Source organism: Hemitrygon akajei, chromosome 19 (genome assembly GCF_048418815.1).
Source record: "Hemitrygon akajei chromosome 19, sHemAka1.3, whole genome shotgun sequence".
Taxonomy (NCBI): Eukaryota; Metazoa; Chordata; class Chondrichthyes; order Myliobatiformes; family Dasyatidae; genus Hemitrygon; species Hemitrygon akajei.
In genome coordinates this window covers 15,820,325-15,835,725 of record NC_133142.1, presented here as the reverse complement: position 1 = coordinate 15,835,725, position 15,401 = coordinate 15,820,325, and the positions used below count along the sequence as shown (strand labels likewise).

The 15,401-nt window shown below is 41.1% G+C and overlaps 1 protein-coding gene across 5 annotated transcripts in view; it reads left to right on the top strand.

Annotated features, from left to right (window-relative positions):
• Positions 1-15,401, top strand: part of raf1b (Raf-1 proto-oncogene, serine/threonine kinase b) — a 101,461-nt gene that overhangs the window by 62,532 nt on the left and 23,528 nt on the right. For all 5 annotated transcript variants that reach the window (XM_073072132.1, XM_073072131.1, XM_073072136.1 and 2 more), the window contains exons 11-14: positions 6,163-6,247; positions 8,960-9,136; positions 10,509-10,555; positions 14,329-14,447. In XM_073072132.1, the coding sequence (XP_072928233.1) occupies positions 6,163-6,247; positions 8,960-9,136; positions 10,509-10,555; positions 14,329-14,447 (428 nt within the window). The remainder of the gene's footprint in view (positions 1-6,162; positions 6,248-8,959; positions 9,137-10,508; positions 10,556-14,328; positions 14,448-15,401) is intronic.

Below are 15,401 nucleotides of genomic sequence, written 5' to 3'. Positions count from 1 at the left end.
GGCAGATTGTCTTCTTAACCTTTTCCTCTTCGATGTGCAGTCCGTTTATTTTTGAATACCCAGCATTCTCTTTGTATGTCTCCTACTTTGTTGCATTTTCTGCGAGATTTGCCTTTAAACCTCCTGTGGAAATGACATTCGTAATAGTGAAGGACTACAGCCAGCAAGCCACATTGTGTCTGTTTGTGGTGAAAACAGGATTGTAGGGGGGGAGGCATGATTGGCTGAAGCAACTACGACTTGACTAGAGATCCATCTGCTATTTGCATACACACCCCTTTGCAATAGAGTCAACTCAAAGTGAATTAAGGAAGGTACTGGATGATGCCACAGCAGTGTTCAGTGATAGCACTGGAAAACTCAAAAATAGTCTTAAATGAAAATGCCACACCCAAGCTTTCCAAAGCCCATCTGTTTCCTTATACCATCTGTGATAAAGTAGACAGTGAACTAGATCACATGGAGACTGGAAGAATTCTTTCCAAGGTTGAGCCCATGGGCAATGCTGGTAGTCCCAATAGTCGCAAAGGATGGGTCTGTCAGGATCTGTGGTGATTTTAAGGTCACCATCAACCCAGTACTCAACTTAGAACAATACCCTCTGCCCAGGATAGAGGATATCTTTGCAAACCTTTCTGGAGGGAGACACTTCAGCAAAATGGACTTGGCTGAGCCCTACTTTCAGATGGAGATGGAGGAAGAGCCCAAAATTTTTCTCACTATAAGCACTCACAAATGGCTTTATCACTATGATACAAGGGGTGATGGATAAGTTCATGGCCTAAGGTAGAAGGAGTCAATTTTAGAAAACCTAGCACATTTATTTTTCAATATAGTCCCCTCCTACATTTACTCACTTAGTCCAATGGTCATGGAGCATACGGATCTTGGACCTCCAGAAAGTGTCTACAGATGGTGATTGATAAGTTCTTGGCCTAAGGTACAAGGAGGTGAGTTGTACAGCTCTCGTTACATGCACATGCAGTTCAACTCTTTGAGTGATAATGCAGAAAGTTTGAAGTTAATAACTCACCGGGGTGATTGATAAGTTCGTGGCCTAAGGTAGAAGGAGATGAGTTAGTAACTTCAAACTTTCTGCATAATCACTCAAAGAGTTGAACTGCATGTTCATGTGATGAGAGCTGTATAACTCATCTCCTTCCACCTTAGGCCACAAACTTATCAATCACCCATCTGTGGACACTTTCTGGAGGTCCAAGATCCGTATGCTCCACGACCGCTGGACTAAGTGTGTAAATGTAGGAGGGGACTATGTTGAAAAAATAAATGTGCTAGTTTTTCTAAAATTGACTCCTTCTACCTTAGGTCACGAACTTATCAATCACTCCTTGTAGCTTATTTTTGGAGTAGCCTGTGCACCTGCTGTCTGGCAGAAAGCCATGGACCAGGAGCTGCCCAGCCACTCAGTGTTACCTTGGTGGCATCGTTGTTACCAGTGAGGATAATAAGAGACATCTGCAAAATCCCAAGACAGTGTTAAAAAGATGAGAAGATTATGGGCTCCAAACACTTTAAAACAAGCATCACTTACTGTGGTCAGACTATTGACTCACAAAGATTATATGAGTGTGCTGAGAAATCCAAGCACCCCATGACCAAAGGATGTGTCACAGTTGTGGTCCATTTTAGGATTTGTCAATTACTATAACAGGTTCTTGCCAAACCTGGCTGCTGTGCTTCACCCCCCGAACTAATTAGGACAGATATGGAAGAATTGGCAATGGACAAAGCAGTGTGAGGTGGCTTTCCAAAAGACAAACCAAGTGGTCATTCATGTCACACGTTATGAGTGATGGAAGACAGTACCCCATAATCACATTCCCTTACCGCTGCAGAGAAAAATTGAGCACAGATTGACAGAGAGGTCTTGAGTCTGGTTTGGTGTGTAAAACATTTCAACCACCCTTTGCCTGGGAAAGAGTTAACCTTTGGAAAACACTCCCCCCCCCCCCCCCCCCCCACAGTTTCCTTGGGCTGTGTAAGTCTAGGGAATATACACTGTGATTTCCCCACCCCCCAACCCCCCAAACCTATGAGATTGGGACTGGCTCTCCCACCCTAAGCTCCAGTTTGTGTGGATGCTGTGTAATTTTCTACCCTGTTGCAACTCAGTGCCAAGAAATAACACTGCATATGATTAAAGGAATTATATTTGTGAATCTTAACTTAGCTGAAGGGTTAGTAAAGAAAAGAAAAAAAAACCAGGAAGGGCCCATTACAATTAAACAGTCAAATGTGCATGAGTTGGAGCTCAACTCTTCCAAAAGTCACATTCACCGGTCCCCGGTAGACCCCGGCACCTTGCTCCATCGATTCGCGGTCCCCCACTGGGATGAATCCTACGACCAGTTCTCTCCATTGTCTCCTCTATCATCTTGTATACTACAATGAAAGTGAACATTTGGAGATGCAGTTTGTCGAAAGCACTGTGTGAAGGCAGTCCACTATCTACACGAGGTGGCTGTGCTGATTTCGTTCATCCACAGTCAACGAGAAGAAAACTGCAGCAGGGCACGCGTGACAAATGAGGAAACAAAATTGGCAAACTAAACCCCCCCAACACAAATTTAATCCAAAGTATTTGGCTGGCAAGCTTTTTAAAACTTCCTAAATTATTTTTTTAAAATTGCAAACTGAGATACAAGGGTTAAAAAAAATCTATTTAACAAACAATGAGGATGATTTTTAAAAGTCTTGAAAAGATTTAATGATTCTTTGAATTAATAAGATGAAGGAATAACTTTTAAAATATTTTTTAAAAATTCATTTTTGGTACTAATGCATCAGTGAAAAGAGCAAAATTTATTCCCTACTACAGTGTAATTGCCCTTGAGAAAGTGGTGTCGAAGCACCTTTATGAGCTACCACTTATCTACAGGTGAACACAGTGTTCTCCACCAGGGAGTTGTAGGAATGAACTCAGGATGACAAAGGAACTGTGTTAAGTGTTGTATGTTTTATATTTAAGGACTGTTTGAATAATCTGAATAATGAATGTGTGTGTGTGTGTGAAATCATCCTTGTATTCTTGTTTGTCTGAATAATTCATTACAAGTTGTATGTATAAATACATGAACTGCATAAGTGGTCATGCTTCCGCGTCCCATTTAGTTTAAACACCAAGTTAAACCTACATTCCCTTTGAATTAGTTTAATGTTTTGACAGTAAAGATGGTGTGTGAAGAGAAGAATAGCCCTTAACTCGGCAGCGGAGTTATCTGGGCACCGTCATGACGGTGTTTCTGTAGCAAGCTATTCTAGTTTTTACGAGGCCAAGTTGCTAGCTCGACGCTCAACCTGACTTGGATTCGAACTTGGGAACCTTCGCTCCGGAGTCCGGGGCTGATATTATTGCGTCACCAAGCGGGTAAAAGATGATGTGTGACCTGGGGTTAACTTGCAGAGGGCGGTGTTCCTGGGCACCTGTTGCCTTTGTACTACTTGTGGTGAAGCTCTTTGGTTTGGGAGGCTATTAGAATAGCCTGGATAATTAATTGTGTTTGACGTTGATGATGATGCAGATGGCAGCACACTAGTGCAATAGTGAAGACAATTTAGAATAGTTTTATTATCAGGATTCTCTTGAAAACAAAGGTAAAAGAATCAAGAATAGGACATTCCCCCGGGCCTACCTTGCCATTTACGATCATGACTTATCTTTTATCTGAGCATCACACTTCTCCGCTTACCGCGTATGACATGAATAACTTAATATTATAATTATTGATCTCTTGAACTTGCTCAGCAACTCATATTCCACAGCCTTCTTGGCGCTCTTTGGAATCCAAAGATTCACTGTCATCCAGGTAAAGAAATTCCTACCTTTCATCATCTTGAACGACCGTATTTTTAGAGCGTGATCCCTGATTCCAGACTGCCCGTCCAGGGTGTAGGAGCTATGCACCTGTTCTCTTACCTGCTTTGTATTCTGAGTTGCTCGTTTATTCTGCTAACTAGTCACATCAGTTAGAGTGAAGGGAATAAGTTACGAATTCGTGCTTTGTTTGTAGCTTGGGCTCGGCAGATGTATCTTTTGCTGACCGCTGAATAACGCTCCGTAATGTTCAACTGCGGTTATCTTGCAAGTGGCTACGCTGAAGTTGCATCGCTTCAAGATCGTGTGTGTGCTAATTGCCAATAAAGGATTCGACCTTTGGAAAAAGCTTTATTGGAGCAGGGGACACGTCATGCAAGTACTGTGGGGTTGCAGGCAGTGGCAATTGTTCCGGGTTTGCCACCACACAGGGGAAACATCAACTTTGCATCGAACTTGTCTAGCCCCGCAAGAATTTTGCATGTTTTGATGAGATAATCATTCATCTTGTTTTTAAATTCTGGCATGTAAAGTCCCTGTATGCTTAATCTCCTGTGGAGAAGTTTGTTTGAACTCTTTTTGCACTCGTCCTGTTACAGGCAGGAGTTCTCGGTTAGACTTACCCGAAATGTACATGATAGTCCAGTTGTGGTTTCACCAGAGCCCTATATAGAAATATTAAATATACAGGAAAACATTTCTGCTGCCTCTTCGGACACCATCTCCCTCCGCAAGCACTGGGCAGTTAGCCCAAGTCAGCACTCCTTCACTGAACTTCACGTTCAGTGCAGAGTCAAAGTGCAACTTGCAAAATTGTGTCAAACCACTGATAGCAACGTTTTGGTTTTGTGTCCAAATAAGCAAGAACAGAGATGCTTTTATTTTCACAGAGGAAAGATAGCAAATTGTGGTAGCTGTGCCTTTTCTCTGCACCTTGTTTTCTATCAGCAGTTTCTGCTGATATTGCAATGATGTTTTAATATTTTTATTAGTTGCTCTATTGACTAAGTGATGGAAAGTCCACGATCGCCTTTGTCATCCGACACAGCACATAATCAACGAACAATGGCTGCAGGAAAGATATTTGTTTTCTGCCGAAGTCTGCCCTCTGCAATAACAAAGTTGTTTTTAAAAAAAAAGGAGGAAAAAGTGTTTCTAATGTTATGTTAAGATCAGCAATTCTTTATTTTGGACTTGGCACAGAAAATACTGCAGCAGTCCAAAGAATAAGAGTGTTTGAGGTGGTTCTCTGACGATTTGCTGACATTCCTCAAGGGATCTAAAACAGAGGAGCTTCTGGAAGGCGCTAAGAAGGATATATTTTTAAAATAACTTTTCCTGTCCTTGAAGATTCAAATGATAGGATGGTTTAAAGAAATAATTACAGACTCTGTTTCAGATTCTTTATGTTGCATACCTAGCACTCCTTTCGCCATATTAGTGATTTTTTTTCTTTTTGGAGTACAGTGCTTGTGAGAGAGAGACAGTGCAGAACTTTGATCTGCACCACCCAGCAATCCTCCAATTTAACTCCAGCCTAATCATGGCACAATTTATACTGACCGATTAACCTACCAACTGGTAATTCTTTGGACTGTGGGAGGAAACCCACACGGTTATGGGGAGAACGTACAAACTCCTTACAGGCAGTGACGGGAATTGAACCCGTGTCGCTGGTACTGTAAAGCATTGTGCTAACCTCTACGCTACCTTACTTCCCCATACGGCAAGCAAGTACAAAGTCTAACGATTTAAAAAAATTAATACCAGTTCTCCAGTTTATTATTTTTTTCATTAGAGGAGTTTGTAGGAGATTTTAATAACAAGATGTTAATTGAATGAAGTGTATTGAACCAAAGTTAATTTGTATAGTCTGCATTTATTTGTTTTACAATGCGCTTTCTCTTAATGATGCCATTGACTTTGTAAAGCAGCTTTTGGATTATGGAACAATGTGTAGCTGCACTAGGTTTAATATTTATAACCTCAGATTAAATAACATTTTAAACCTGTTGTTTAAAATGTACATTATCTGCTTATTGCCAGTAATTGTTTTTTAACCACAGTCAAGGATGTAGCTGGCTTACTAAATGTTATGTTGATGTGTTCCTAAATATGTCAGAAGCACTAATTTGGTATGTCAGTGGAGAGTCTTTAGAATTCTACAGCTCAGAGAAAGGCCCTTTGGCCCATCTAATCATGGCCTAATATTTATGAGTAACTCCTGATGTACTGCACATCAAGAATTTATATGAAAGGGGAGCCACAAGACACAGACCATAGCAGTCTCTTCAATTGCGTGACTGATTGTGATTTTGACATTTCAGGTGATGTAGCTGTGAAGATTCTAAAGGTGACTGATCCAACACCAGAACAACTCCAGGCTTTTCGGAATGAAGTTCAGGTCCTGAGGTAAAAAAAAATGTAGACATTTACAACTGAGTTCTTGGGCAACATTCCATTTAAGCACTATTGCCAGAAACAGAGGCTACACTTTTGGGTCATTGGTATTTTGGGGATATTGGCAGTGTTGAATGATCTTCCTTTAACTAGTACAAGAAGGAACATGGTCATTTGTTCAAAACACCACTAATATTACAGGTGAGTGATAATGATGAAGTGATAATTAAAGGTGACATAGTTTGCAAGATTGAAGTAGGAATACTGTTTAATGATTTTGGACAAGGTAGTTGTGAAACATTTCAGGGCCTTGCCTTTAGTAGTGGGGAAGTTGAATTGGGGATGAGCCAACCGAATTGCCACAAAAACCACCATCACAATCAAACCGTGCATTTACATGAGGCCTTCAGCATAATAAAATGATCTCGAGCACTCTAAGCCGCTAAAGGCTACGTTAAAACAAATAACCAGAAGCTCACTTGAAGTGGTTGGTTTTAATTGATATCTTGGGAGAAAGGGGTTATCTAGGGAGTGAATTGCAGAGTTTAATGTCTTGACATCTGATGGTATGTATGCCAGTGTTGAAGTGAATTAATTCAAAAAATGCATTACAGTTTGGAAATGGAGGAATATTGTAATATAAAGGAGGGTGCAAGGCTAAAGAATTACCACTGGCATTTCAAATGCTTTTCCATATCACCTTGCTTTCCTCCTATTGTCACGGTGTCTAATATTGGCAAGATATATGCAGTAAGTAGATGAGACATTAGAAGTGTTGATGTACTGAGGGACCCAGGGCTACAAATCTGTAGCTCCTGGAAAATGGGGTCAGAGGTGAAGAGGGCAGTGACAAAGGTCACAAAGTCTGCTTGCCTTTGTTGGCAGGAACAATGGGTACAGGAGCCGGGATGTCATGTTGCTTCTGCACAAGGGATTTGTTAGGCCACAGTTCTGGTGCAGGTTATTGAGTGCAGATCTGGTTGGCACACCTTACAAAAGATGTGGTAGTGCTAGAAACAGAGCAGAAGAGATTGACTTGGATTATTGGCTGGATTGGTAGGTGGTGGGGTGGGGGGGGGGCTTTAATTCAAGAGTGAGATTGGATAAACTGAGATTATTTTTGCTGGAATGTAGAAGGCTGAAAGGGGACGTCATAGAGGTTTATAAAGATATGAAAGGCAGAGATAGGATAGTCACAGTATTTTTCCAAGGAGATAGGTATCTGCATCTAGAGGACAAAGGTTTGAAAGAGGTGAAATCTGTAAAGGAGATGTGCTATTCACACATGGATTGGTGGTTGTATGGAACAAATTGCCAGACGTGTGGATAGAGGAAAATACAAGCACAGCATTTAAAAAGCAAATGAATAGGTGCTTGGAAAGGAAGAGAATAGAGGGGCACAGGCCAAATGCAGGGAATGGGAGCTGTAGGATGGAGAGCTTTCTAACTGGCTGCATCATCGTCTGGTACGGAGGGGTCTCTGCGCAGGATCGGAACGAGCTGCAGAGAGTTGTAAACTCAGCCAGCTCCACTGTGGGCACCATCCTCTCTGGCATTCAGGGCACCTACAAAAGGTGACGCCTCAGAAAGGCAGCATTCATCATTTAAAAACCCCCTTCACCCAGGACGTGCCCTCTCCTCATGGCTACCATCAAGGTGAAGGCACAGGAGCCTGAAGAAACACGCTCAATGATTCAGGAACAGCTTCTTCCCCTCCACCATCAGATTTATGAATGGACAATTTTTGCACTTCTTATTTAATTTAAATTTTTAATATGTACTTAGTGTAATTCAGATTTTTTTTACTATTATGCATTGTAACGCACTGCTACTACAAAACAACAAAATTCACGGCATATGCTAGTGATATTAAACCTGATTCTGGTTCTAGCATTGTTAAATTTTAGGATGGATGAAGTTTTGTGCTGAAAGGCCTATTTCTGTGCTGTATAACTTCATAACTTACTGACTGTCACTTAGTCCTATCCCGTTTTCCTCTCTCCTCCCCCCATGCTTTTAGTCAAAATATTCTAGTGTCTAAAATTCCTTCATTTTGCCATTGTGGAGGAGCTCGGCTGAGGAAACAATGGTGCTAAATTAGCATCTGTGGTACTATGAAGCCTCCAAATCAGAATCCCGTTCCGTTCATGACTGTACATTCCTTCCATAAACTCTTCAACCTGAAGTTCTCCTTTAAGGCTCTGTTTTAAAGGAATGTTTTTGAATAAACTTGTGGAATAAATTCTCTTTCTATCAGAGCTGGCGAAGTGCCATTGTAGGTGAATTGTATTTCTGAAATGCTTTGAGATGTACTTCAATGTTAAACGTACTTTGCAAACTCTTAAAAGGTACTGACGGCTTGCTTTTCTCAGTCCAGTCAATAGAAAGGCTGTTACAGTTTCAGTCTCTGCATTGGTTTAGCTGATGTTATCTTGAGTTAGTGTTGGATTTGTTGGTCAGAGTAGCAAATTCTTGGCCCAAGTTTTAAAAACCTCCCAAAAGGAAGTACAAATGTGTGTGTATTTGAAGGAAACCAAGTTTACGTGTAAGTTTGATAATTTGAGTGAAGTGCAGGAGCTTCCTCATCTATTGAACCTGGCAAACAGTAATCCTTAATGGACAGTGAGTGGTGGGAACTTGGCAAAAAGAAAGATTAAAATTGTATATTTCCTGTTAAATTGTTGTTTTGTTTCTTTCTGATGTAATCTGTTTTATTTGATACAGGAAAACACGGCATGTAAACATCTTACTGTTCATGGGCTACATGACGAAGTTTAACCTGGCCATTGTCACCCAGTGGTGTGAAGGCAGCAGCCTCTACCAGCACTTGCACGTCCAGGAGGTCAAGCTGGAGATGTTTCAACTGATTGACATTGCTCGTCAGGCAGCCCAAGGGATGGAGTGAGTGCTGCTTTGTAAAATCACCTTTGTATTTCAGTAGTGTGACTACAGATTAGAGTGTCAAGTTCACAGTGGTGTAAATAAAAACAAACACAAAACTCATTTGCCCTGTAGAAAGCGAAAGAGTCCACATTTTGTTTATAGGCCCTTTGTCAGAAAGGGGAGGGAGAGTCCTGAAGAAGGGTCTTAGCCCGGAATGTATAAATGTATAAGTTGCAAAATACAGAGCTGTTCCAAGTTCCCAGTATGTCAGGTTGTGCTGTCATGGAGTCAAGTATATGTAACATGGAAGCACTCGACATGGATAAGTGGAAATTGGTGAGCTGTTCTTGTTTCAAGCTGAAGCTTGTAGTCTGGAAAGCAGCAGGGGAGTAAAGAACGGTGCCCAGTTCAGTCACTTTAACTGTTAACATGCTGGATTCACCTACCACTCAAGTTTCTTTTTCTGGCAATTTATAATGCAGGAGAACTTAAGAGATGATGAGGCAAAGGGAGAGAAGATGGCATAATTTCACAAGTCCTGCAATACGGGAAAAGGGGATTTATAAGTGTCCATGGTAGGCATTCTACCAAGGAAATTACTTGTCTGGAAAGAATGGTGCCCAGTGGAAGCTCATTTAGCACAGATTGAATTTGAACTTCAATCGAGAATGATTAACAAAGTAAATTTATTGTCCATGTACATACTATATAGTCACCATATACTACCCTGAGATTTATTTTCTTGCAGGCATTCACAGTAGACCAAATAAACACAATAGTATGAATGAAAAACTATATAAACACTGACGCAACCAATGTGCAAAAGAAGACAAACTGTGCAAATCAAAAAAAAACTTGTAAGCTCAAGAAAGCCTGCGGATGCTGGAAATCCGAAGGAACGCATGCAGAATGCCGGCTGGTGTGTAGCAGCATCTGCACTGCGCTTGGAGCTGAGTGCTCCTGGGTTCGAATCCGGCCGGCTCCTTGCACTCTTTCCATTGTGCTGGGTTGAGCGTTGAGCTAGCAACTCGGTCTTGTAAAATACAGACAAACTGCTAAAGAAACGGCCTGTTTGCCGCCCAGTACGCCGCAAGGCGCAGAGAGAAATAACACTCCCAAAATGCTGAGGAACTCAGCAGGGCAGGCAGTATTTAAGGAAATGAATAGATGATGCCTGAACTGCTGATTTTCTCCAGCATTTTGTATGTAATAATAACTTACTTCAGCTGTTTGGTCAGGGCATACATGTTCAGACATATTATCTGCACTTCTGTAACGATTAATATGAAAGACAAATTTGGAATTAGATCAATTACGTTTTAGAAAGAAAAGAAACACCCTGGGAGTTGAACAGAATAACCTGATTGTGGTTTGCTTTCTTTTTCGACAGTTATTTACATGCAAAGAATATTATCCACAGAGATATGAAGTCAAACAGTATCCTTTTTTTCTATTTGATCTTTAACATTTGGTGCTGCAGCAAGATGATAGAGAACAGAAGTAACGGCCGTTGCCAAGTATGAGTTTTCCCATCACAGGCTTACTAAAAGAAATGGAATTTGTATCCCCAGCCACATGGGTCAGTTTATTTTGTTTGCAGCCCAAGCCTTACTCAAGGTCCCTGCGGTCTGCTGCTTTCACACTGATATATCTTCTCACTTAACCACCAGGGAGACCCTGATTCTGAAAACCATATCGACTTTGTTGCGTGCCTAGATCCTGTGATGTTACATAGGAACTCTGTGCTGTTAGGTTTCCCCCCATTAGACCACAAAACGTAGAGCAGAATTAGGCCATTTGGCCCATCGATCTTGGCTGATTTATTTTCCCTCTCAACCTCATTCTCCTACCTTCTCCCCATGAAGTACTCTCATCCTCAATAATAGACTCAAACATCTTGCCAACAACTGAAGTCATGCTAACTGACCTACAGTCTCTTGCCTTTTGCCGCCCTCCCTTTTCAGAACAATTGCATTCTCCAATCCTCTGGAACCATTCCAGATTTGAGTGATTCTTGAAAGATGCCTCCACAATCTCTTCAACCACCTTTTTCAGAATCCATCTGACCCAGGTGACTTATCTACGTTCTTTCTTTTTTGTAATTTATTTTTATTGAAGTTCATCATCAAACAAACATTTCCATAAGATGTATTTCAGACATTGTACATATGACTTATCTACTTTCAAACCTTCCCAAGCAGCTTGGCGTCAGAAATAGCAACTACACTCACTTCTGCCCCCTGACACTTGAATATGCTGCTGGTGAAGACTGATTCAACTTACTTCAGCTCATCTGCCGTTTGTCCCCTATTATTACTTCTCCAGCATCATTTTCCAGTGGTCCACTCTTGCCTACTCGTTTACTGTTTATATATCTGAAAAAAAAACACCTTTTGGTATCCTCTGTTATATTACCCTAATCTTTTCCTTTATTGCTGAATTTGGTTGTCTTCGGCTGGTTTTAAAAGATTCCCAATCCACCAGCATCCACTAGTTTGTGCTATATTATATGCCCTCTCTTCTCCTCGGCCTTTGCACTGTCTTTGTTTCCCTTGTCAGCTATGGTTACCTCTTCGCCCTTTTAGAATGTCGCTGCTTCTTTGGGAGGAGCCGATCCTGGAATTATTCCCAGAAACTCCAACCGTTGCTGCTCTATCTCCGTTCCTGATCACTTAACGCCCGCAGGTTGATAAGGATACAGTGGGGAGGGGTTTCCCAAGATGTCAACGATGTCAACTGATTTGGGTTTTAGAATTAGTCTTCTGGAGTGAAACTTCCATGAATGTTTTGTCTTAGTGTTAACTCTGGGGTGATCTCAAGTACTGTGTAAGCATCGAAATACTTGTGAAATGTGGTCATGGCTATATTATAGGAAAAGCTGCAGCTAATGTGCTCCTGGCAGACACCGTCGTGATAATGACCAGACTATGTTGCTTGAAGGATAAATATTGGCTTGGACATCAGAGTAAGTCATTCCATTCCCCTTCCAGATAGAATATTTATTGTTTTATTGAGATGTGACTCCTGGAGTGGTGCCTCGAAGCTGCATAATGGTATCAATCTGGGCTTCTGAGCGAACGTCCATGAAGAGAGTGCTGAAACACAGCCTTGGGGAGGTGAAAGCGCATTTCTGATGGGGAGGTAGACAGTGAATAGGTTGAATGATTGTAACACAAGTAATGAGGAATAAAAACAGATGTAAGCATTCACCACCGAATGTTTGCTGCACCAAGCAATAACGTCGTAAACTGATATTTTTCATCGTCACCACTTTCCTCCACTAGCCATCCTATATATCCCTTGATTCCTTCCATATTTAAAAATCTAAAAATCTCTGCCATGAATACATACTATGAGGAGTATAGATACAGTAAATGCAAGCAGGCTTTTCCCACTGAATTCTAAAATGTAAACCGAGAGGTCATGGATTAGGGGTGAAAGGTGAAAAGTGTAAGGGTAACGTGAGGGGAATCCTCTTCACTCAGAAGGTCATGAAAGTGTGGAATGAGCTGCCAAACACAGGTTTTGCATGCAAGCTCGATTTCAATGTTTGAGAGAAGTTTGGATAGGTACATGGACAGTAGGGGTACAGAGAGCTATGTGATGGTTGATGGGAGTGGGCAGTTTAAATGGTTTGCCACAGACCAGATGGGCTGAAGGGCCTGGGTCTGTGGTGTACTTCTCTGACTCTGGGCCAACATGACACCCTTTCGCTCATCTCGGACTTGATTGCAGATCCCTAGTTCCAGATACCTCAGCCAGAGGAAACCTCAACACTTCAGAAACCCTTTCAGTTGTTGTGAGACTACAGAGAGGTTGGTTACAATAATGGACAATGACTGATGAAATATATAAGTAAAGTTTTGGGGATATTCGTGCTAATATTGATGCGGATATCAGGGATCAATAACTAGGCAGCATAGATTAGGTTCATCAGGAGAAACATAGAAAACCTACAGCACAATACAGGCCCTTTGGCGCACGATGCTGTGCCGAACATGTACTTACTTTAGAAATTACCTAAGGTTACCCATAGCCCTCTATTTTTTCTAAGCTCCATGTACCTACCTTAAAATACCCTTTTGTTTCCGCCTCCATCGCCAGCCCATTCCACACACTCACCACTCTCTGCGTTTTAAAAAAAAAACTTATCCCGACGTCTCCTCTGTACCCACTTCCAAGCACCGTAAAACTGTGCCCTCTCATGCTAGCCATTTCAGCCCTGGGAAAAAAGCCTCTGACTGTCCACACCATCAATGCCTCTCATCATCTTGTACACCTCTATCAGATCACCTCTCATCCCCCGTCGATCCAAGGAGAAAAGGCCAAGTTCACTCAACCTATTCTCATTAAGGCATGCTCCCCAATCCAGGCAACATCCTTGTAAATCTCCTCTGTACCCTTTCTATGGCTTCCGCATCCTTCCTGTAGTGAGGCGACCAAAACTGAGCACAGTACTCCAAGTGGGGTCTGACCAGGGTTCTATATAGTTGCAACATTACCTCTCGGCTCCTAAACTCAATCCCACGGTTGATGAAGGCCAATACACCGTATGCATTAAAGGGTTTTGAAAAAGGATAGTTGACTTTACCATATTAGAAGGTAATTGAAGCACCTTGAGCAAGGTACCTGGGAGGGCTATGTAGAAATGTTTGGTAATGTTGTCATTTCCTATTAGTGAATTTCATGGGCAGGTGAGGGAGAACAGTAAGGGGAATGGGAACAATGGGAATTCTTTAAGAGTCATCACAGGACTCAAATGGACAAAATGGCTCCCTGTTTTGAAAGGAAATGTGAGCTAATATAAATAAATGGCTGGGGTTAATCTGAAGCCCTTTTTTATTGGCAAGAATGGACTCGATGGACAAAGTGGATTTAACATTGTTGTGATTATCATTTCTTATAATGTCTCGAAATTAATCTCTCTAATATGTTCTATCTAAGGTGCACATGCAAAACATCAATTTATTTTGGACTAAATTTTAATGAAGGACAAAGGCAAAGTTTTCAAAATCCAACTTATATAATATTAAAAGCTTATTGAAAATATCATATTAAAAGCTTCATGTATCTTGTGGAAATTATAATAGTTTATGCTGTGTAGTTAGTAGGAAAACCGTAACTATGTCTTAGTATTTAGATTTGAATTAACTTTTTTTAAAGCAGTAATCTTCCTCTATTGAGAAATATTATCCTTAATGGGTGCTCAGATATATTTCTTCACGAAGGCCTCACTGTGAAGATCGGAGATTTTGGTTTAGCAACTGTGAAGTCGCGATGGAGTGGCTCTCAACAAGTAGGGCAGCCAACAGGATCTATTCTTTGGATGGTGAGGATTTAGTAGCTTGGTTGTTTGATCGCTAGCTTAATTATGTTAGTTAAATTAAGTATGACTTTACACCTGTTAAAGAGGCATGATTCTTATTCAAAGGATATGTCAAACAGATCTTACCATCAGGTACTTTAATACAGCCCCTTTAATTTAGACATGAAAGACTTCTTTGCTTCAAATAGTTGCCTATTAAGCAATAAAATTCTAATTGTCTCTTGTTAATAATACATAATTAATACATTCTAAAATGTTCTACTTGTGATCTTAGGGCAATTCCTAAGTACTAGCCAAACAACCTTCTACTGAACTGTTCTTCAAACTTAGCATTAAACTTCTGTAGTTATAATCTTGAATGTTTACAAGTTATTAGTGAAAATATCTGAATGAATTCTTTATTATTCTCTTTTTTCTTCTGATGTCTGACTCTCTGTAGTGGAATAACTGGAAATAAAACCAAGTGTAGTCTCCAAATTAATTTATTAATCACCCTCTTCCCCAAATAAACTGCACCAGATATCATCTTCAGTCTTGTCACCTCTCGATCCATAGCCTCCAGGTGGCTATGGGTCAAGAAGTGTGAACTCTGGACCAGTGCTGCTCGGACACAAGCCAGGGCCTGATCAACCCAGGCTGGGTTACCTGGGCAAGAGTGTCTGATCTTGAAAGACCCGAAACACCAGATGACCCCAGGTTACATCACTGACGATGTGTTCCAGTGCATCCTAGAATGTACCTCTGCAGCAGAATTAAATCATTTTCAGTTTTGAACCTACTTGTCTGTAACATTAATCAACATCTGGTCCAGTTAAGCTATTGGCAAATAGGCAAGAAAGCGGGACCCCTGCCTTCTGGCCTTGTGTTCAGCCTTGACAAGATGAAAATTCATTCAGGGGTTCCTTGCGCATTGCTGCATTTGACTGTGAAAAGTTAGTGCAGGGTATTGCATTTAGC